The sequence below is a fragment of the Urocitellus parryii genome, chromosome 14 (genome assembly GCF_045843805.1).
Source record: "Urocitellus parryii isolate mUroPar1 chromosome 14, mUroPar1.hap1, whole genome shotgun sequence".
NCBI classification, from domain to species: domain Eukaryota; kingdom Metazoa; phylum Chordata; class Mammalia; order Rodentia; family Sciuridae; genus Urocitellus; species Urocitellus parryii.
The window spans coordinates 10,388,518-10,412,581 of NC_135544.1; the positions used below are offsets into that span (position 1 = coordinate 10,388,518).

General features: G+C 33.9%; 1 protein-coding gene across 1 annotated transcript in view; it reads left to right on the forward strand.

The window, feature by feature from the left end:
- Window positions 1-24,064, forward strand: part of Adam32 (ADAM metallopeptidase domain 32) — a 107,880-nt gene that overhangs the window by 68,514 nt on the left and 15,302 nt on the right. The window contains exons 14-16 of the mRNA XM_077792718.1: window positions 20,609-20,714; window positions 21,686-21,863; window positions 23,344-23,427. Of these exons, the coding sequence (XP_077648844.1) occupies window positions 20,609-20,714; window positions 21,686-21,863; window positions 23,344-23,427 (368 nt within the window). The remainder of the gene's footprint in view (window positions 1-20,608; window positions 20,715-21,685; window positions 21,864-23,343; window positions 23,428-24,064) is intronic.

Genomic DNA, 24,064 nt, shown 5'->3' on the forward strand with positions numbered 1-24,064 from the left:
CATGTATGTATACATTGTGAGATATTTACCACAATCAAGTTAATTAGAATAGTCATCATTTCATAGTTACCATTTTTTATTTAAAAAACTTAACAAGTATACTTAGTAAACTTAAATATTGAATTACAGTATTGTTTACTGTAGTTACATGTCTGTACTTCTGATCTCTTGAACTTATATCTTATGCATAACTGAAACTTTGTACCTTTTTAAAATTTTTTATTTAAGAAATTATTTTTTATTAGAGCATTATATTTATACATAATAGTTGTGTTCATCCTGGCAAAAACGTACATGCGTGGAATTTAGTTTCAATACATGTTCCCCCCCTTTTTTTCCGCTCTTCTCTCCTCCCATTCTCCTACTAATCTTTCTTTTGGTAATCTATTTTTTATTTTTTTATTGGCTCTTTCTACTTGTACATAAAGGTGAAATACCCTGTGGTATATTTATATATGCACATAGCATGATTAAAAAATCATTCCATATTTTATTCCCTTTCCTATTCCTCCTTTCTCCCTCTTGATGTTTTACTGTACTCATCTTTCCCATATCTTCATGATATCTGATTCTCCCCTCCTTCTTTTTTATTATTTTGCTCTAGCTTCCACATATGAGAGAAAATGTTCAACTCTTGATTTTCTGAGACTGACCTATTTTAAATTAGCATAATGTTCTCCATTTCTATCCATTTTCCAGCAAACACCATTATTTCATTCTTATTTAAGACTGAGTAAAACTCCATTGGGTATATATACCATAATTTCTTACTCCATTTATCTATTGATGCATCTGGGTTGATTTCATAATTGACTCTTGTGAATTGTGCTGCTATAAACATTGAAGTGGCTGTATTGATTAATTTTAGTTCTATTGGATAAATGCCAAGAAGTGGGCAAGCTGGGTCATACACTGGTTCCATTCCTAGTTTTCTGAGGAATCTCCATACTGCTTTGTAGAGTATTTGCACAATTTGTAGTCCCACCAGGAATGTATGAGTGTACCTTTTCTCTCACATCCTTGCTAGCATTTATTATTATTTGTATTTTTGATTATTACTATTCTGACTGGAGTGAGATGAAATCTTAGTGTAGTTTTGATTTGCATTTCCATGATTGTTATATTATGGCAAAATTGCAATAAATCACCGAGTTTATCTTAAAGCAGGAGATGGAAACCTTTTTCACGAGTTGGTGATCAGGATTGACCAGCTAGTGGGGCAAGGCGCAGGCTGCAAGTCTGCATCCTTCGACCCCCTTTAGGGGTTTGAGTAAACCTTTTATACCATAAATAAAGCATATCAGTACATTAATCATAAGTGGCTGTTGCTGTGATTCAAGACCATAAACAAACATCAAGCTCTAAAATCATAAGCAGAAGGGGAAGTGAGTCAAAACAACCCTAGTTGAGTATAAGCTAAAGAATGGTTACTAACATCTAGACAATCATTCTCTGACTGGGTACTATGTCCAAGAAAAATGGGAACCAAAAAAAGAATAATTTTACATTGCATAAGATTTGCCATTTTGTGTTGCCAAACATGCTATGCTAAGCAACTATTGATGGGTACAGAGGCAGGGTGTTCCCATGGGAGAAGCATTTCTTACATGACATGCAGTATCAAGGTAAAATGGAGTATGTTTGGTCATTGCCCATATAGCCTGGCACATAACAGTTAAGAGGTGTTGAACACTTTTTTTTCATATATTTGTTGGCCATTTGTGTTTTTTCTTTTGAGAAATGCCCATTTAGTTTTTTTGTCCATTTATTGATTGGGATTTTTTTGGTGGTTTTTTTTTTCTTCAGTTTTTTATATGTTCTGGATAATAATCCCCTGTCAGAGAAGTAACTGGAAAAGATTTTATCCTGTCCTGTAGACTCTCTCTTTATGCTTTTAATTGTTTCTTTTGCTGTGCAGAAGCTTTTTAATTTGATAGCATCCCGCTTATTTATTTTTGGTTTTATTTCTTGAGCTTTAGGGGTCTTGTTAAGGAAGTCAGTGCTAGCATCAATATGATAGAGTGTTTACTCTGTTTTCTTCTAGCAATTGTAAGGTTTCTGGTCTAATTCCCAAGTCTTTGATCCATTTTGATTTGACTTTTGTGCAGGATCAGAGATAGGGATCTAGTTTCATTCATATATTATATATAGTAGTATGGCCATTTTAACAATGGCCATACTACTATATATGCCTATCCACGAATTTGGGAGCTCTTTCCTTTTTCTAAGGTCTTGTTGAATTTATTTTTTCAGTGATCTATAATTTTCATTGTATATACCTTTCATTTTCTTGGTTAGAGTAATATCCATTTTTTAAAGATTATTATAAATGAGAGGGGTTTCTTGATTTTTTTCTCAGTAAAATCGCTGTTGGAGTATAGGAGAGCTATTTATTTATGGGCGTTGATCTTGTATCTTGCTATTTTCATGAATTTGTCAGCTCTACAAATCTTGTTGTAGAGTATTTTGGGTCATCTAGATAGAAAATCATGTCATCAGCAAACAGAGATAATTTAATAACTTTTTATTATATTTTTATCCCTTTAATTTTCTTCTCTTATCTGATTGCTCTGGCTAGAGTTTCAAGAACTATATTGAGTGGAAGTGGTGAGAGTGGACAACCTTATCTTGTTCTTGATTTTGGATAGAATGCTGTCATCTTCTCTCCATTAACTATGATGTTGGCTTTGTCATTTGGGTTTGTCATAGATGGTCTTTATATTGCTGAGATAAGTCACATCTATCTCTGTTATCTCTAGAATTTTTTACAAAAATGGGTGCTGGATTTTATTAGAGGCCTTTTCTGAATTTATTGAGATAATCATGTGATTCTTGTCCTTAATTCTATTTAGTGGTAAATTACATTTATTGATTTGCATATGTTGAATCAACTTTATATCCCTGAAATGGAATTCACTTGGTCATGGTTTATTATCCTCTTGATGTATTTTTGAATGTAGTTTGCTAATATTATATTAAGGATTTTTGCATCTATGTGAATCAGAGATATTGATTTGTAGTTGTGTTTCCTTGATGTATCTTTGTCTAATTTTGTTACCAGGGTCATACTGGCTTTATAGAATGTCCTTAGGAGTGTTTCTTTTCAAATTTTATGGAATAATTTAAGAAAGAATGGGGTTTAAAGTTATGATAGAACTTCTTTAAAGGTCTGATAGAACTCAGCTGAGACTCCATCCAGTATTGGAGTTCTCTTTGATGGAGGAGTTTTAATTAATGTTTCAATTTCATTACTTGATATGTTTAGGTTTTATATATCTTTATGGATCAGTTTGGGGAGGTCATATCTGTCTAGAAATTTGTCAGTGTCTTCTAGATTGTCCAGTCTGTTGAAGTATAAATTTTCAAAATAGTTTTAAATGATCCTCTGGATTTGGGAAGTGTCTTATGTCTAATTTTGTCCATTGTGTCTTCTCTCTCTTTATTTTGGATGGTTTGGCTAAAGGTTTATAAGTCTTATTTTTTTAAAAAACTAACATTAAATAATTGCATTGTTTTTACATATTTTTTCTCAATTTCATTAATTTTAGCTCTGATCTTAATTATTTCCTGTCATCTAATGATTTTGGAATAACTTGTGTTTCCTTTTCTAAGGACTTGATTTGGAGCATAAGCTTATTTATATGGGATCTCTCTATTTTGTAATGTAGGCATTTAATTCTTTAAGATTTCCTCTTAGAACTGCCTTTGTACTGTCCAAGAGAGTTTGATATATCTGTTCTTGTTTGTTCCCAAGAATTTCTTGATTTCTTCTTTGATCTATCCTTCATTTAAAAGAATAATGTTCAATTTCCATGTGTTCATGTTGTTTCTATTATTGTTCTTGCTATTGATTTCTACTTTTATTTCTTTGTGACCTAATTGAATGAATCGGATCATATTTATGTTTTTGTAGTTTTGGTTTACAGTGTGACCTAGAATATGGTCTATTTTGGAAAATATTCCATGAGCTGCTGAGAAAAAGGTCAATTTAGCTGTTTTGGGAATGTAATATTCTGTGGATGTCTGTTAGGTTCATTTGATTTATAATATTATTTAGGCTGAAAATATCTTTATTGATTTTATGTTTTTATTACCTGTCTATTGGTGATAGGATGTGTTGGAATCATCCAATGTTATTATATTAGGGTTTATTGAGGATTTAATATCAGGAAGTATTTTTTTAAGTAATTAGTTACACTGATATTTAGGGCACATATATTTATTCTTGTTTTATCTTCTTATATTATTCTCTTTACTAGGGTGTAGTGGACTTCTTTGTTTCTTCTGATTAATTTTTGTTTGAAATATGCTTTGCTAGATATAAAAACAATAATAGCTATTCCTGCTTTTTTTTGAACTCCATGTACATGAAATATTTTATTTCATCCTTTTAACTTCAGCCTGTCAGTGTCTTTGCCTATGAAAAGAGTCTCTTGAAAACAGCATATAGTCAGCTCTTGTTTTTAGATCCATTCTGCTAATCTGTATCTTTTAATTGAGGAGTTGAGATTATTTGCTTCCAGTGTAGTAAGGATAAGTATTTGTGGTTTCCTGCCATTTTGATTTTTTGTGATATTTAATTATGTCTTGATTATCATTTAATATATTACTCTTCTATCAATCTTCCTCTATTTGGGAGATTTGGGGTTTGTTTTTGTGTTCCTCTGAGTGCAGTTTTATCTTTGGATATTCTTTGTAGTGCTGGCTTCATGGTCATGAATTCTTTTAGCTTATTCTTGTCATGGGACGTTTTTATTTCTTATATTTCTTTTTATATTTTTATTGTTTGCTTTTTTGTTTAGTTTTGTTTTTTATTGATTTTATTATTATTTTTAAATACAGGACAACAGTGGAATGCATTACGATCCTTATTACATATATAGAGCACATTTTTTTTTATCTCTGTATATATCTTGTTTAGATTTCAAAGGGAACTTTGCTGGGCATGGTGGTCTTGGCTGGCAATTGTTTTCTTTTAGGGCTTGGAATATCTCATTCTAAGCTCTTCTGATTTCAGGGTCTGAATTGAAAGTTCAGAAGTGACTCATACTGGTTTGCTTCTAAATGTGACCTGACATTTTTCTCTTCCAGATTTTGATATTCTTTCCTTATTTTCTGTTAGGCATTTTGATTATGGTATGTTTTGGAGAGGTATGTGGATGTCTATCTCATTTTTAAACTTGATAAAATTATCTGCTATTATTTAATTGAAGAGGTTCTTAATGCCTTCAGACTGTATCTCCATGTTGTTGTTGTTGCTGCTGCTGCTGCTGTTCTTCATCATCTTCATCATCTTCTTCATCTTCATCTTCATCTTCTCAACCCAGTCAGTGACTCTCAGGTTGTCCTAGAGTTCTTATATATTTTGATCATAGTCTTATTTTTTTCTTTTATTACACACTGAGTATTCAAGTTCATATATCCTGTCTGAAGTTCAGTTCAAGGCCTAAAGTTTTATTTTCTTTTTAGTGAATTTTTAATTCAATTCATTGTGTCTTTCATTTTGAAGGATTGTGTTGGTTTCTTTTCAGTATCTGTATATATATATTTTGTTGAAATTGCTTTACCTCCTGTATTTACTTTCTTAATTTGTTATTTAGATATTTTTTAGTTCATGGAATATTTAAGTAATTCATTTTTATAGACTTTTTCTTTAATCTTATCCACTTCCATATTATGTAGTTTCCTTTGTTGGAAGATTATGAATTTTTGAAGGAGATTTTTTTGCCTATTTTCTCATGTTTTCAGAGGTCCTGGACTTGTGTATTGATTTGGATGAATTTCTCTTCCTCTTTTATGCTTGTCCTCTTTGGTGTGTAGTTATTTTTTCCCCCTAGGGATTTTCTGTTTTGCTTATGGTAGATATCCAGGAGTGGGACCTGAGTTCTCCCAGTGTTTTTCCTATTGAGGACCTTGGTTTTGGTTTGTGGTTTTGTTTCCTCTAGTCTGTTTTGAAGTACTGTTGAGGCTTGAGAGAGGCTTGAGATAGTTCATGTGTGGAGTGAGGTTTGTTGTTACTTGACTGAGTTGTAAGTGTTGCTCAGCATTATGATCTCTGCTGTGTAAACTTGCAGTATCCCAATCTTTTCCCAGTACCTCTTAGAGAAAGGGTGAGCAAGGAATAACAATAATGTTAGTAACTGTTGTACAGCCTTAAGATAGATGTCCAGTGTCCATTTTGACATTTGTAACACTAATTGCTGCTCTTAGAGCAATGGTTAGATCAGAATTTAACATCAGCACCAACAATAAAGAACCATGAATTAGACATTAAATAACAAACAGGTATCTTTTATGTCATCCACTGTATTAATAAACACAAGAATATAAATAGCCTAGGAATTACATACTATATATAATTCTATAAGATAGTATATTTATAGTTTATTATGTGAAGAGAAAATAGAGTAGGGAGGCAAGAGATAGTCTGAAATATTTTAAAAATCAACAGAGGAGAATCAAGAGAGAGGTAGCAAATAAAGACTGTAAAGAAGGAGAAGTAAAAATAACTAAGTTAAAATAAACAAGGAGAGGAAGAGGGTACAGGAAAATCTGGATATTAGAAGTGGAAGAATGTGGGAAAGGGATAATAAAAGGAAAAAAACAAGGTATGAAAAAATAAATATAAAATCAAAACAAATCAGACCTATGTAAAATTTTTCTTCACCAAAATCAAAGCAAGGTTAAATAATAAACAGGTGAAAAAGAAAAAAAATTAACATGAAAGAAAATTATATGATAAATATCCTTGAACCTATCAGTGCATTAAGGACACACACACATATACACACACAAACACAAAATCATGTAGATTAGAGGAAACATAAAATAAAATAAAATAAAAAATTAAAAGTTAAAATAAAAATAGGAAAAAGGGGAATAGGAAAAAAATTCTTAATGAGAAATAAAGGATTTTTTTTCTGCTGAGGTGGTCACAACTATTGGCAAGGATGGATGCTCATTCCTTATGCTTTTGTGCCTTTCTTTTTTTTGTTTGTTTGTTTGTACTTTATTCATTTATTTTCTTTATTTTCTGGACTTTCTGGCCTTTGGGTGACTGAGGTTGTTCAATTTCAATTCTTTGTGTTTCTTACCAAGATGTCAATTTTGGCAAGAGCCAAAGCTTGTTGTAGCTTTCAAATTCCTGTTGCATGGTGTAGGATGAGATAAACTGGGCATTGTTGTCAAATGATGTACTCCTGTAGTGGGGCTGGTGCAGAGTTCTAAATTGGAAGTTCCAGTAGATGTGATAACTTGGATGACCTTTGGCATTCTGTTGGTGTGTATTTGAGATTTGATCTGCATGCCCTGTTTCTGGGCAGTGCTGATCTCTGCTGGATGTCTGGGTTTCAGGGGCCTCCCTAACTTTCTACATAAGAGGTGAGGAGTCTGAACCTCCACAGTCTTCACATATCCACCACAATGGATATTAATTACCCAGGAACAGGCCTGAACAGGAATAGAAGCACCTCTCTGGTATCATTTCAGTTTAAATGCCAGTAAAAATGGGGCTCTCTCTCCTCCCTATTCCAAACCTGGATCACCATAGGCACAATCCTCTCTGTGCCTATTTCAATAATACTTGTCCAGGCACCGTCTGGACCCTATACTGGGTAACTTCTAGGTCAGGCTAGAAACTTTCTTTATGAGTTCCCAATCTCCTGCCTCTGCTCACTGCGGTGTGGCCACTTAAAAATGGTTCTTGTCACAGTAATTTGGGTTCCTACCAGAATTTCTGCTCCTCAGCCAAGCCATTTTGGTCACTTTTTACTCAATAAACTCCTTACCATTTCTGGATCAGTTAAGATCAACCTCCCTCCTTTTTCTATAGTTTGCTGCCAATTTTATTTGCTGTATTTTTCTCTCTCTCTGCTTGTGGTTCCCAGCTCTTCTACAATGGGCTGGTGGTTGCTAATACAGCCACTGCTGCCATCTAAGCTGGCAGGCCTCCAAAGTACTATTTCTTGCTTTATGTTCAAAGTTTCTGACTTTCTGTGTTTCTATAATTATTTTGCTGTCCAATTTGAATTTGAGTGAATTCCATTAGTCACCCACCTAGGTGAGGTGCAGACTTCCTGCTGTTTAAGTACTGTGCTAGGAAATGCTGCGGAGTGTGCTCTTCCCCTACTCCCAAGATATGGACAATTAAATACTGTATTTCAATTGATTTTCTTAATACTATTTTGATTTTAATTGATACAAAATTATACATATTTTTAATTTTATAAAACTTTACACATTTGGGGGATACAGTGTGATATTTCCATGCATGTTTCCAATGTTCAATTATCAAATCAGGTATTAGCATATCTGTCAAGTCAGAAATTTATAATTTATATATAAGATGCCAGGGATCTTCAAAATACATTAGTATTGCTATTTTAAAATATTTTATAAATTTATTTTTAACTATAGTCACTCTTTTGTGCTATAGGACACTATAACTTACTCCTTATAACTATATTTTTGTACTCATTAACCAACCTCTTTATAATACCCCCTAATCTTTCCCTGACCCTGGTAACCACTATTCTATTCTCTACTTCTATGAGATAAACGTACATATGAGTAAGAACATGCAGTGTTTGTCTTTCTGTACCTCATCTCTTTCACTTATGATCATGTTATCCAGGCTTATCCATGTTAAAATAAATTACAGGACTCCATTCTTTTTATGACTGCATAATATTCTACTGTACATGTACATTATATTTTCTTTATTTTTTAAGTGTACATTTTGATGGCTAAAATTAACACTTTACCTGATTAAAATCTACTTTTAGACTATAGCATACTAATTCATGAACAATATAGCCACATTATAGTAGTATTATAAGAATTATATCTATTCAATTTTCACAATCATCCCTGTTATCTCCACATTTTAATTAACTCTCAATAATTTGTTATTATTATTGCCATGCAGGGTCAATTTTTCCAGAGTATTTACTTATTCAATTTTATTTTAACTGATACATAGCAAAATAAAAAATTATACATATTAATGGTATCATGTTATATTTTGACATGTATACACTGCATAATGATTAAATCAGGTCAGGTATACATATAGGTTGCTGCCAATTTTATTTGCTGTGCTTTCCTCTCTCCCCTCAAATATTTATAATTTCTGTCTGATTAAAAACCTTTAATTTTTATTTTATTTTTAAATTTTTTTCTAATTAGTTATACATGACAGTAGAATGCATTTTGACACATTGAACACAAATGAAGCACAACTTCTTCCTCTGGCTGAACATGGTGTAGAGTCACACTGGTAGGGTAATCATATTGATGAAAACTTTTAAATACCTTCTTCTAGCTTTTTGAAATGTACTCCACATCCTACTGTACAATAGCACACCAGAAATTTTTGCTTCTAACTGCAACTCAATACCCATTGATCAACATTTTCTTATTACCTCCCTCTCTATTCTCTTCTGCTTCTGGTAACCACACTGATGCTTTCAACTTCTATAAGATCAAACTTTAGATTTCACACATGATTGAAATCATGCAGTATTTGTCTTTCTGTGCCTAGCTTATTTAATGATCACCAGTTCCATCCATACTGTAGAAAATGACAATATTTCATTATTTTTCTGTGGCTATTTGGTATTCCATTTTGTCTATGTGCCATGTTTTCCTTATCAGTTTATTAGATTACGAACACTTCGGTAGCTTCTATTTCTTGGATATTGTGAATAGTGTTACAATGAATATGGGAGTGCAGAAGTTTCTTCAACCTATTGATTTCATTTCCTTTGGATTGATACCCAGTGTGGGTTTGCTGGATCATATGGTAGTTCTAGTTTTAGTTTTCTGGGGAGACTCCATATGGTTTTCCATAGCGGCTGTACTAATTTACATTCTAATCAACAGCATGCAAGGGCTCCCATTCTCTTTATCCTCCTTAGCACTTGTTATTTTTAGTCTCTTTGATAATAGACATTCTTACTGGGTGATGTGATATCTCTTTGTGGTTTGAGTTTCATTTCCCTGATGATTAGCAGTGTTTAGTGATTTTCATGTATTTGTTGATCATTGTGTGACTTATTTTGAGAGATGTTGAACTTATAGTTTCTCTGTAGCTTCCTAGGACCTCACAGAGATAAAATAAATACTTGATGCCTACTATGACATCTATAACACTAATTACCACAAAAACAGGAATGGTGGGGTCAGCAATTGACAACAGCATGCACAATAACTGTGAACTAGATCTCACAATGAAATAAACAGCAGGAGTCAACTATGTGGTCCACAGCACTAATAATCACAGCAATATGAATGGTAGGGAAAGAAGTTATGTAAACCAAATAGTTCCAAAATATAGTAGAAATACACTTCATTAAGAGAAAATAAAATGTAAAAGGAAGGCAGGATAGAATTTATTTTTATTCTTTTTTTTTTTTTTACTTTTTGCGATTTCCTTTGACCAAGGTATTTATTATTTGGGACTATGGACTAAATTATTCTCCAATTTCTTAATACATCTTATAAAATTATGAGAATTCAAACCTAATATTTATGAAGAGAAATTTATTATAAATTAACTTTTTTGCATTTAATTTTTTTATTTGTTTTAATTAGTTACACATGACAGTACAATCATCTTGACGTACATTTGAATCAGATGGGGTATAATTTCTCATTTTTCTGAGTGTACAGGTTGCAGAATCACATTGGTCATACAGTCATGTATATATCCACAGCAATAATAATGTCTATTTTATTCTGCTGTCCTTCTATTCCCTCCTTCCTCTCCCCTCCCTCCCATCACTTCTCTCTACCCAAACTAATGTGACACACTTCTTTTTTTTTTCTCACATCATCATACATGTATTCTGTATAACAACGAGGGTCTCCTTCCATCTTCTGTGCAATTCCCCTTCTCCTTCCCTTTCCCTTCCACCTTTCTTCCCTATTTAGTGGTAATTTTCTTCTCATGCTCTTCCTCCCTACCCCATTTTGAGTCACCCCCTTATATCAGAGAAGACATTTTGGCATTTGTTTTTTAGGGATTGGCTAACTTCACTTAAGTCTTTGGGTATAGTCCGAGAAGAGGAATAGCTGGGTCAAATGGTGGTTCCATTCCCAGCTTTCCAAGGAATCTCCATACTGCTTTCCAAATTGGCTGCACCAATTTGCAGTCCCATCAGCAATGTAGGAGTGTCCCTGCATCCTCTCCAGCACTTGTTGTTTGACTTCATAATGGCTGCCATCATTACTGGAGTGAGATGGTATCTTAGACTAGTTTTAATTTGCATTTCTCTGATTGCTAGAGATGGTGAGCATTTTTTCGTGTATTTGTTGATTAATTGTATGTCCTCCTCTGAGAAATGTCTGTTCAGGTCCTTGGCCCACTTGTTGATTGGGTTATTCATTTTTTTTTTATTTAACTTTTTGAGTTCTTTGTGCACCCTAGAGATTAGAGCTCTATCTGATGTGTGAGGTATAAAAATTTGTTCCCAGGATGTAGGCTTCCTATTCACCTCACATATTATTTCTCTTGCTGAGAAAAAACTTTTAGTTTGAATTCATTTGTTGATTCTTGGTTTTAATTCTTGTGCTATAGGTGTCTTATTAAGGAATTTGGGGCCTGACCCCATGTGATGGAGATTAGGGTCAACTTTTTCTTGTATTAGACACAGAGTCTCTGATTTGATTCCAAGATTCTTGATCCATTTTGAGTTAACTTTTGTGCATGGTGAGAGAAAGGGATTCAATTTCATTTTCTTGCAGATGGATTTCCAGTTTTCCCAGCACCATTTGTTGAAGATGCTATCCTTTCTCCATTGCATGCTTTTAGCACCTTTGTCTAATATAAGGTAGTTGTAATTTTGTAGGTTGGTCTCTGTGTCCTCTATTCTGTACCATTGGTCTACCAGCCTGTTTTGGTGCCAATACCATGCTGTTTTTGTTACTATTGCTCTGTAGTATAGTTTAAGATCTGGTATAGCAATATCACCTGTTTCATTCTTCCTGCTTAAAATTGCTTTAGCTATTCTGGGTCTCTTATTTTGCCAGATGAATTTCCTAATTGCTTTTTCTATTTCTGTGAGGAATGCCATTGGGATTTTGCATTGAATCTGTAAAGTGCTTTTGGTAATGTGGCCATTTTAATAATATTAATTCTGCCTATCCATGAGCAAGGTATATCTTTCCATCTTCTAAGGTCTTCTTCTATTTCTTGCTTTAATGTTCTGTAGTTTTCATCATATAGATCTTTCACCTCTTTTCTAAAGTTGATTCCCAAGTATTTTATTTTTTTGAGGATATTATGAATGGGGTAGTTTTTCTCATTTCCATTTCACAGAATTTGTCACTGATATACAGGAATGCCTTTAATTTATGGGTGTTGATTTTATATACTGCCACTTTGCTGAATTCATTTACTAGTTCTAGAAGTTTCTTGGTAGAACCTTTTGGGTCTTCTAGGTATAGGATCATGTCATCCGCAAATAGTGCTAGTTTAAGTTCTTCTTTTCCTATAGTTATAAATTTAATTTCTTTCATCTGTCTAATTCCTCTGGCTAGTGCTTCCAGAACTATGTTGAATAGAAGTGGTGAGAAAGGGCATCCCTGTCTTGTTCTATATTTTAGAGGGAATTGTTCCTTCAATTTTTCTCCATTTAAATGATGCTGGCCTGAGGCTTAGCATAGATATCTTTTACAATGTTGAGGTGAGTTCCTATTATCCCTAGTTTTTCTAGTGTTTTGAACAGAAATGGATGCTATATTTTGTTGATATTTTGCTTTTTCTGCATCTATTGAGATGATCATATGGTTCTTATCTTTAAGTCTATTGATGTGGTGAATTATATTTATTGATTTTCGTATATTGAACCAGCCTTGCATCCCGGGGATGAATCTCACTTGATCATGGTGCACGATCTTTTTGATAGGTTTTTGTGTCCGACTTGCCAGAATTTTATTGAGGATTTTTGCATCTATATTCATTAGAGATATTGGTCTGAAGTTTTCTTTCTTTGAAGTGTCTTTGTCTGGTTTTGGGATCAGGGTGATGTTGGCCTCGTGGAATGAATTTGGAGGTACTCCCTCTTTTTTTCTATTTTCTAAAAGAGATTGAAGAATATTGGTATTAGGTGTTCTTTAAAGATCTTGTAGAACACAGCTGTGTATCTGTCTGGTCTTGGGCTTTTCTTTGTTGGTAAGCTTTTGATGGCTTCTTCTATTCCCTCACTTGATATTGGTCTGTTTAAGTTGTGTATATCTTCCTGACTCAATCTGTTGTGAAATTGCCTTTTTTCATCCCGTATACTAGAAATTTGGTTTCTCTCTCTTCTTCTCTTCATTAGCATGGCTAAGGGTCTGTCAATCTTATTTATTTTTTAAAAGAACCAACTTTTAGTTTTGTCTATTTTTTCAATTGTTTTTGTTTCAATTTCATTGATTTCAGCTCTGATTTTAATTATTTCTTGCCTTCTGCATTGCTGCTGATTTGTTCTTCTTTTTCTAGGGCTTTGAGATATAGTGTGAGGTCATTTATTTGTTGGCTTTTTCTTCCTTTAAGAAATTAATTCCATGAAATGAATTTTCCTCTTAGTACTGCTTTCATAGTGTCCCAGAGATTTTGATATGTTGTGTCTGAGTTTTCATTTACCTCCAAGAATTTTTAAATTTCCTCTTTGATCTCTTCTGTAACCCATTGTTCATTCAGTAGCATATTGTTCATTCTCCATGTGATTTAGGAATTTTTCTTCCTTATTTTATCATTGATTTCCAATTTCATTCCATTAAGATCAGATAAAATGCATGGTAGTATCTCCACTCCTTTGTATTTGCCCTGTGACATAATATATGGTCTATTTTTGAGAAGGATCCATGTGCTGCTGAGAAAAAAGTGTATCCACTTGATGTTGGGTGGTATATTCTATATACATCAATTAAGTCTAAGTTATTAATTGTGTTATTGAGTTCTATAATTTCACTTTTTGTTTGGAAGATCTGTACAGTGAGAGAGGTGTGTTAAAATCACTCATGATTATCATGTTGTGGTATATTTGACTCTTGAACTGGAGAAGATTTTTTTGATGAACATAGCTGCACCATTGTTTGAGGCATATATATTAATGATTGTTATGTCTTGTTGGTGTATGGTTCCCTTGAGCAGTATGTAGTGTCCTTCTTTATCCCTTTTGATTAACTTTGGCTTGAAGTCTATTTTACTTGATATGAGTATGGACACTCCTGCTTGCTTCTGAGGTCCATATGAGTGGTATGATTTTTCCCAACCTTTCACCTTCATTCTGTGTATGTCTTTTCCTATCAGATGAGTCTCTTGTAGGCAGCATATTGTTGGATCTTTTTTTAAAATCCAGTCTACTAGCCTATGTCTTTTGATTGGTGAGTTTAAGCCATTAACATTTAGGGTTGGGGCTGGAGATGTGGCTCAGCGGTAGCGCGCTCGCCTGGCATGCGTGCGACCCGGGTTCGATCCTCAGCACCACATACCAACAAAGATGTTGTGTCTGCCGAGAACTAAAAAATAAATGTTAAAAATTCTCTCTCTCTCTCTCTCTCTCTCTATCTCTCTCTCTCTCTCCTCTCTCACTCTCTCTTTAAAAAAAAAATTTAAAAAAAAAAAAAACATTTAGGGTTATTATTGAGATGTAGTTTGTACTTCCAGCCATATTTGTTTATTTGTTATTTAACATGATTTGTTTTTCCCCGCTGATTAGTTTTTCCTTTACTGTACTATCTCCCACTATTGGTTTTCATTGTTATTTTAAATTTCCTCTTCATGTAATGTTTTGCCAAGGATGTTTTGCAGTGCTGGTTTTCTAGCTGCAAATTCTTTTAACTTTTGTTTATTGTGGAAGGTTTTTATTTCATCTTCAATCCTGAAGCTTAATTTCGCTGGATACAAGATTCTTGGTTGGAACCCATTATCTTTCAGCGTTTAAAATATGTTGTTCCAGGATCTTCTAGCTTTCAGGTTCTGTGTTGAAAGATCAGCCATTAACCTGATTGGTTTACCCCTAAATTTAATCTGCTTTTCTTTCTCTTGTTGCTTTTAAAATTCTTTCCTTATTCTATATGTTGGGCATCTTCATTATAATGTGTCTTGGTGTAGATCTCTTGTGATTTTGCACATTTAGCATACTGTGGGCTTCTAGGATTTGGATTTCTGTTTCATTTTTCAAGTCTGAGAAGTTTTCGAATATTATTTCATTGAACAGATTGCTCATTCCTTTGGTTTGGACCTCTATGCCTTCCTGTATCCCAATAACTTTTAAATTTGGTCTCTTTATGCTGTCCCATATTTCTTGGATGTTCTGTTGTGGTTTCTTATCAGTCTCACTGAGCTATCTACATTCTTTTCGAGATGATATACTTTGTCTTTGTTGTCTGATGTTCTATTTTCTAAGTGTTCTATTCTGCTGGTGATACTCTCATTTGAGTTTTTAATTTGATTTATTATTTCCTTCATTTCCAGGATTTCTGTTTGTTTTTTGTATAATCTCTATCTCCTTGTAGAGTTGATCTTTTGCTTCTTGGATTTGTTTATGTAATTCATTATCAAAGTGATCTTTCATTGTCTGAATTTGCTATATAATATCTTCCTTGAGACTCCAGATCATCTGAAGCATGTATATCCTGAAATCTTTATCTGACATTCCTTCTGCTGCAGATGTTACCTCTTCTAATGTTGACTTGTCCTGCATTGTTTTGGTCCTTTCTTTCCTTGTCTTTTCATACTGCTCACTTTCCTTTCCAGCTTTGTGTAACTGTTGTGTTAATGATTTTCCTCTATATATTTATATTGCTCTTGTATAGTTCCAAAATATCTCTTTTGTGAAGAAAGACAATGTTAACAGTTCCCAATATCAATAGGACATCCTCTATGTGCAAGTTTTCATTACTAATACACTTATAGTTAGACTCTATGTCTACAGATGTTGGCTTCAATTATTATTTAAAGTATAGTCATTAGTTTCATAAAATGCATTCCATTTTTGGTGGCGTATAGAGTACTGAGGGTCAGGCAAAGGGTGTTATGTTCAGGGGGAAAGGAGTAAGGGTATGGGGTTAATCTAACTTAGCAACTTTGGAGGAGAGCTCTTATGAATAGACAGGGGTAATTTACAGAAGAATGTATAAATTCAAACTCCTATCTGTATTTAGAAAATTACCGTATGTATAAATAGTAAAAGTTAGGGGGTTTAAGGTGGAATATAGGGAGGAAGAAGGAAAAAAATAACAAGGAAAGAAACAAAAAAGAGTGAAGGAGAAAGAAAATAAGAAGAAAAAGGGGGGGAGGTGGGGCATATGCAATTCCTCTATATTATATTATTCTGGTGATTCAGTTGTTAAAGTCCTATTATATGCAAAGTTCTTGGTTTCACATATGTTGATGTTTTGAGGACCAAAGGGGGAAGGGTAAAGGAAAATGGATAAGAAGAGAGAGAGAAGAAAAGAAAGCAAAAAAAAAAAAAATGTCTCTCAGAACTCTGTTTTCTTTTCTTCCCGTAGGTGGAGTTGTCTATTCCTGGCTTGAGTCTCTGTGCTCAGGGTGGTGGAGGTAGCCAGTGTGAGAGGACTTAAGCTTCCACCTGGAAACTCCCTACTCTTAGTGTCTGAGATAGAAACCAGGTGCCTGTACAGTTGCTGTTCTTCGTTGATAGCTACACCCCCCAAAAGCTTGTGAGAAAAATTTTGAGTTATCACATCTGGGGGTGGGGAAGTTGGAAACCAGGTATCTAATCAGCCGCAGAACTGCCCTGGTAGCCACGCCCACCAATTAATTGATGGCGAGTAAGGTTTTCCAAGATGGATTCCATCTGCTTCCCCCAGTAGGGTGTTTGGTAAGGTGAGGGGTGCTGGGGTGACCTTGTGCTTTGTCCAGAGCTTGGTCTGGTGACTCGCAAACAAATCTTCTGTGTTCTGCGTCAAGCACCGTGCAGCTCCAACTCTCATCTGTGCCCAAGAATAGAATTTAGAATTTCAAAATGTGAATATAGTGAGGATGCAGAAAAGATATGGTAAGTCATGATTAGAAAGGTAGAGGAGAAAAGATAGGTAAAACAAAGTAAAGGGAGAGAGAAAGATAGAAGAGGAGAATTTGGTGTTAAGTGGACAAAGGAGAGAAAGAAAAACACAGCAAACAAACAAAAGTAGAACAAAACCAAAATAAACCAACCCAAACCTGCAAACTTCAAAAACAAGGCAAGGAAAAATAACTGTCATTTAAAAAAAATGCTATGAAGGAGAAAATAGAAATGTATGTAAATATATAAATATACAGAACCAAACAGCACAGGAAGAACACACACACACACACACACACACACACACACATGAAAAAGGGAAAGAAACAAAATGAAAGAAAAAAGGGAAAAATTATTCCATTTCATTTTACTTTTTAGCTCATTTTAGTTATACATAATCTTAGGGGTTCATTGTGACATAATTATATAAGAATGGAATATAATTAACTCTAGTATAGTCCCCAGTACTTCTCCTTTTCCTCCCCTTTTGTATTCTCTGTTCCCTTTCCTTTACTGATTTTTCTTGTATTTATTTATTATTATTATTTTAAAATTGGTGCCTTGGATATACATGAAGGTGAGAGTCACTGTGGTATATTCATATGTGTATATAGGAAAGTTTGGTGAAACTTATTACACTGTTCTTCCCCATTTCCATCCCACCTCTCTCTCCCTTAATCTCCTTCCTCTATTTCCTGATCTCTGTTCAGGTCTATGGTAAAAAGATTCTTAATGAAACATGAAGAATCGTCTCCACTGAAATGTTCAAAACAGTTGATGAGAATGGAAAGTCATTGTCTATGCCCAACTGTCCTTCTTTCTATTTCTTCTTGGGCTATGGAGAGAGAGAGAGAGAGAGAGAGAGAGAGAGAGAGAGAGAGAGAGAAAGAGAATGATAGAGGGGGAGGGGCTGGAAGAGGGGGACAGTTTGTCTTCTAGGACTGGGGATTGTTGACTCCTTCTTCTTTTGTGTTGCTCCCTGAGCTGCCAGTTGGAGTGGTCTAAAAGTGAAGCTGATTGAAATAGCTCTCAGCTTTCCTTGTCACCAGTAAAAGGTAGGATGGAATAAGTACTGTCAGTTGGAGTTTTGTCTTCACAGAACAGATTGATGCACTCCTGGGGTGGGACTGTTTCAGAGTTCTATGAGGGAAATCTGTCATCTGGGTTTTAGATAGGTATAATCAGGCCTTAGTGTTGGGTGGTTATCAACACTTTCCTAGTGCCAGGCAGATGCTGATCTCTGCTAAGAGTCTTGATCTCAGGAGTCTCCCAGGAATTTTACTCAAGGGGCGGAGGAGTCAATCTTCCACACATTCTGTTGCCCATGAATACAGCCTTCCTAGGCTTAGTCTCAGAGTGTATTCATACCCACCTGTTCCATTTCCTGACCGTCTTCAGTTGATCATGTGAGATGACAGACTCGAAGGAGAGTAAGTCAATCTAATTTACAGTTATTATTATTATTATTATTATTATTATTATTATTATTATTTGCTCCTGGCAATTGCTGACTCCATCATTTCTCATTTTATGAGAATTAGTGTTGTAGCTGTCATAGTAGGCACCAGGTATTTATTTTAATGCTATATATTGATGGCATTTGTTGTTGCTATGATTTGTTTCCCCTTCATTGTTTCTGACTTGAATCACCCTTGGTACAATCTTCTTTGTGCCTGTTTCACTCACATTCTACTAGGTACACCCTAGGTCACATGTTAGGCACTTGCTTAAACAGTTCATCAATGTTTGCCATGATCTTTTGGGCTCCTAAAGCATCAAGCTGCAGCATGGCCTCCTCCAGATGGCTACACCTCACCTCTCCACTAGCCAGTTGAGAAATACAGAGCACTTTTCAAATGCCAGTGCAATCTTTGGACCAGCTAAGTTCAGGCTGCTTTTCTGATCTATAGGTTGTTTTCATGAGCAATCTGTCCATTGTGTTTTTCTTTCTGTGTTATCCCTCCCCTCTGTGGTGAATCAGTGCTACTGCCGCATCCATAACTGACTTGGCTCCAATGTACTACTTGTTCTTTGTTGATTGTAGCCATATTTTTTTATCTCTGAGACTCTGTCCAATATTGAATTTTAATGAAATCTCTTTTTTACCCATCTTGCTGAACAGCAGTATTCTCACTACTTGAATCCCAAGCCACAGAACAAATAGAAATCTAAGTGAAAGTATTTTGAAGGTGTAATTAATATCCATAATCAATTAACTTTATACTGTATAGGTCTGGATGTATGATGTGATCCCTTAATAGATGGTAGATGTCAGAGAGATACTCCTGCTTATTTAGAAGGAAGTAATGACTAGGACGTGAGAGGAGTTTCAAAGAGTCAGAAGCAATCAATGACAACTAGTAAGAAAATAGGGGCCTTAGACTTGCAACTGCAGGATTCTGAATTCTACCAACAACCAGTAAGCTCATAAGGGAACTTCAAGCTCAGAAGACACTGGATTCCAAGCATATACCTTGATTTCAATCTAATGAGAACATGCACAGACCTTATACTTTGTGGATTTTTGATCCACAGAAACTGCCTGATAATAAGTGGGTATTAGACTCAATGGAATATTACTCAGAATTAAAAGAGAATACAATCATGGCATTTGCAGGTAATGGATAGAGTTGGAAAATATAATGCTAAGTGAAGTAAGCTAATCCCAAAAAAACCAAATGCTAAATGTCTTCTCTGATATAAGGATGGTAATTCATAATGGGGATGTGGGGGTCATGGGAGGAATAGACAAACTTTAGATAGAAGAAGAAGGAGGGTAAGGGAGGGAGCATGGGGGTAAGAAAGATGGTGGAATGAGATGGACATCATTATCCTAGTTACATGTATGAAGACATGAATGGTGTGACTCCACATTGTGTTCAAAAGGAGACATGAAAAATTGTGCTCTATTTATGTAATATGAATTGAAATGCATTCTTCTGTCATATATAACTAGTTAGAATAAATAAAATAAATGAGTATTAGAGATGAGGATGTAGCTCAGTAGTAAATTGCTTGCCTAACATATACAAGGCCTGGGATTCATTTCCTGGTACCACAATAAGCAAAGTAAATGGATATTTTTTTAAGCTGCTAGGTTTTTGATATTTTTTTAATGCAGGAATAAAAAAACCAACAAAATCATTAAGAAAAAATAGGTTAATATATAGGCTGGTATTTTGGTATCTTCAGTTTAGACTACTTGAAAATACAGTAAAGTTATTTCTAATTGAATAAACCTCATTTATTTGTTATGAACCTGACTCTTTATTACTTCTCACTAATAATGCAGAAAAAGTATAGTTTTTTTGGTATTATCTCTCTATTGTCTTTTTCTCAAAAAAACTCTTGGTAAGTCTTTCTTCCCCTGTATAATGTTTTGTGATATAAATGAATAAATGAATCAAAAGGAGTAGCAACCATAAACATTGCTTTTCACTGTACTCCTTTCTCTTTCCCTGAAACCTCACTAGGAAAACTTGTGAACTAGATAATAATGGAGGAAAAACCCAAAGAAAATATATTCTATATGAGGACATGAAGGAAGTGAAAAACAAATATGTTTCAAACCAAATATATTTCTCACTTGATAGGTTCAAAAAATGCTCCATTTGCGTGTTATGAAGAAATACAAGGTCAAACAGATAGGTTTGGGAACTGTGGTCTTGAAAACCAAAAATTTAAGTTCTGTGGATGGAGGTATGCTGTACAAATATTAATGACATTTTATGTTCTATAAGTTTCCTTTTTTGTTTTTATTTCTCCTCAACCTCATATCTCCAGGCCTGATATCGTTCTTGTTTGACAGGCTAAAATTTCATGTAATTTTTAAACATTATATGTGGATGATCACTAAGCTCCTAAATATAATATAAAATCAAAATTAATTATACTCATTGTACCTTTCCTCTTCAGACTTACTCATCTTTTTTTTCATAAAAATAGCATCCCCATTCACTTGTTTGCTTTCCCAAAATGAATACTGCTAAATTAAGTTCAGTTTCTCCTGATTCTGAAGATTTAGCTCTTTGATGTTTTGGTCATGAGTTTATTTTAACAAAATATTTATTAGTTGCATACTATGTGCCAGATACTGCACATAGTTGTAGTAGGTAACAAAGATACTCCTACAGACATAGAATTTGTAAATTAGTAAACATTAGTTTTATGTTTCCTTGATTTTCTTACGCTGTTACTTTTGTTTAGAAATAACTTATTCATCCCAGATGGCATATTTCTTATGAATTTTTCCATAACTGCTAAGTGAGAATGATTCTTATATTAAATTTCTATATGCATTTGTTTTATTTGTAGAAGTTTTAATGATATTTGTATCACATTTGATATCAGAATAAGAGGTTCTTAAACGTAGAGGTAACAAAGTTACTCACCACTCTATCCCTCTACACAGGGATAGAAAATGTTGCAGTAAATTGATTGTTTGACAGTAAATGCACATTAGACACAGTGAATTAACTACCATTAGGGCCACTGATAGATAAGTTCGGATCAATGGATTTATACTTTTTAAACTTTTTTTAAATACCAGCCCATTAGATTTTCTTTAAGCACATTGCCATAGCCATTTTTTTTATTAAAGAAAGCCAATCCAAAGAATTTCTAATTAATGGCTAATGCCTAATAAGCATATCATTTTACTGTGTTTGCAGGAATCTCATATGTGGAAGATTAATTTGTACTTATCCTTTTCGCACTCCTTACCATCGAGACAATGCTTCTGTGATTTATGCTTTTGTACGACAGAGTGTATGTATATCTGTGGACACTGGTGATACAGCAAAAGACCCATTTGAAGTCAGAAGTGGTGCTCATTGTGATACTGAGAGGGTAAATGATTTAACATAGTATTTAAAACTACATAGTCTTATTTATTACTTTAATCAATATTTTATTGAGTTTTAAGTTTTCATTTGCTAATTAGTGCTAAGTAAACTAATTATTTGGAGAAGAAAAACAAAAAGGAGTTGTTATATATACCTTCATTGCCAAGGACTAGAGAGAAGTCTCAATACATTAAATGTTCAAAACAAATTTCTGGCTTTGGAAGAGGTTTTGTGAAGGTATTTCTTTGTAGGGAGTTGTACTGTGATTTAATGTTTAAAAGGTAATAATTTTCACAAGTATTATCTCATTTTCACTCTGGAAACAAACTTAAATGCTACTTATGTTTTCTAAAATAACTTTGTTCTTTTTTTTGTTTTTTAAGAAAAAAGTATTATGTTTAGGTAAGAAAACTACAACTTAGTGAAGTTGAGATTTCTACAAGTAATTGAGTTAAGAATATATCTTTATTCCTCTGGTTATTATATTCTAAAATAATTAACTATGGATTTTTATTACATTGCATGAGAGTAATATATTTTAATTAAAATATCTATTATGTTATTAAATATTTAGGATTTTCTAATAATAGTTCATATATTATGAAAACTATACACATGCCATAGTTATATTAAATTTATTTTCTTTCCATGAAAAATTTTGATACATGTAATAAGCACAAGGTTTTTTTTAAAAATTTGTGTACTCACGAAGAGTTTTGTTAGATTTCATGGAATTTTAATGAGATATGTTTTGTCTGATTATGGTAATTTTGTTATGACCAATTTTGTTTAATTAAAATCCCCTAATTTTGCCTTGAATCATTTTTTTAAATATATATGTATATTTTTAGTTATAAGTGGACACAATACCTTTGTTTTATTTATTTATTTTTATGTGGTGCTGAGGATCCAACCCAGTGCCTCATATGGGCTAGGCAAGTGCTCTACTACTAAGCTACAACTCCAGCTCTGCCTTGAATCATTAAAAAAATTATTTATTTAAAATAATCCGTTTTATATTTTAGTGCAGGTTAGATTCACAGCAAAATTTAGTGGAGGCAGAGAGTGTTCCCATATTCTTTTTGTACCCTTTCCTCTCTACCCACTACCACACTAGAGCAATATATTTTTTACACTTGATAAGCCTATATTGTCTCATCATTATCATCCCAAATCCATAGACTACATTGAAGTTACCTGGAAAATCCTCAAACACTTGGCGATTAATCAGTGCAGTTCTAAGTATTACGTAGATCAAAGAAGAATTCTCGAGAGAAATTTTAAAATAATTAAAATACTTAATACTAAATGAAAATGAAAATACAACTTATCAAAATTTGAGGAATGCTGCAAAAGTAGTGTTTAGGGGGAAATTTATAGCAAAATTCAGATTTTGTTATGTAATTAATTTTAATGCTATGATGGCTGGGCCCCTCCCTCAGAATTGGAAATCTCTTTGTATGTGTGTTGTTGTTTTTTTTAAGATTTGTGTAAACCGTGTATGCGTGGAATCAAGAATGATTAAGGAAAGTGCAAAGACTTGTGCACAACGGTGCTCTGGACATGGAGTAAGTAATAAGTAAGCTCATGTTTCCTTGAATCACATCTCTCTTGGAAGCTTTTCAATGTCACTCATTAATATATGTTCATCAGGTTCTGACTATGTGCCAGGCCCTTGTGTATCTAGATTCATTTTGGAGCTAAATTGAGCATTACCTACATGGATGTTATTAAATGTTTACCCTATGTTTTCTTCTAGTAGTTTCATGATTTTAGGTCTTACATTTAGGTCTATTTATAACCTATGCAATTTTTGGTATGGTGGGCTCACCATGGCTGAGGCTCACATTCTAGATCACCTGGGGCCACCACTCTGCCTCCCTGGGACAAGGATTTAGCTTTAGAATCAACCTAAATGCCCAGGATTAGATGAATAAAGAAAGTGTGGTATATACACACAATGGAGTATTATTTAGCCATACAATGAATGAAATTCTGTACTTTGCAGCAAAATGGATGGAACTTTAGGACATGCTGAGAGAAATAAGGTAGGCACTAAAAGACATATAACCCATGTTCTCTTTCATGTAGATCTTTCAAAAAGTTGATCTGAATGTAGAATGTGGATTAATAGTGACTGAGCGGAGTAGGGGGAAGGGAGAAGGGAGCAGGGGAAGGGAGTGGGGTAGGGAGAATCGGATAATG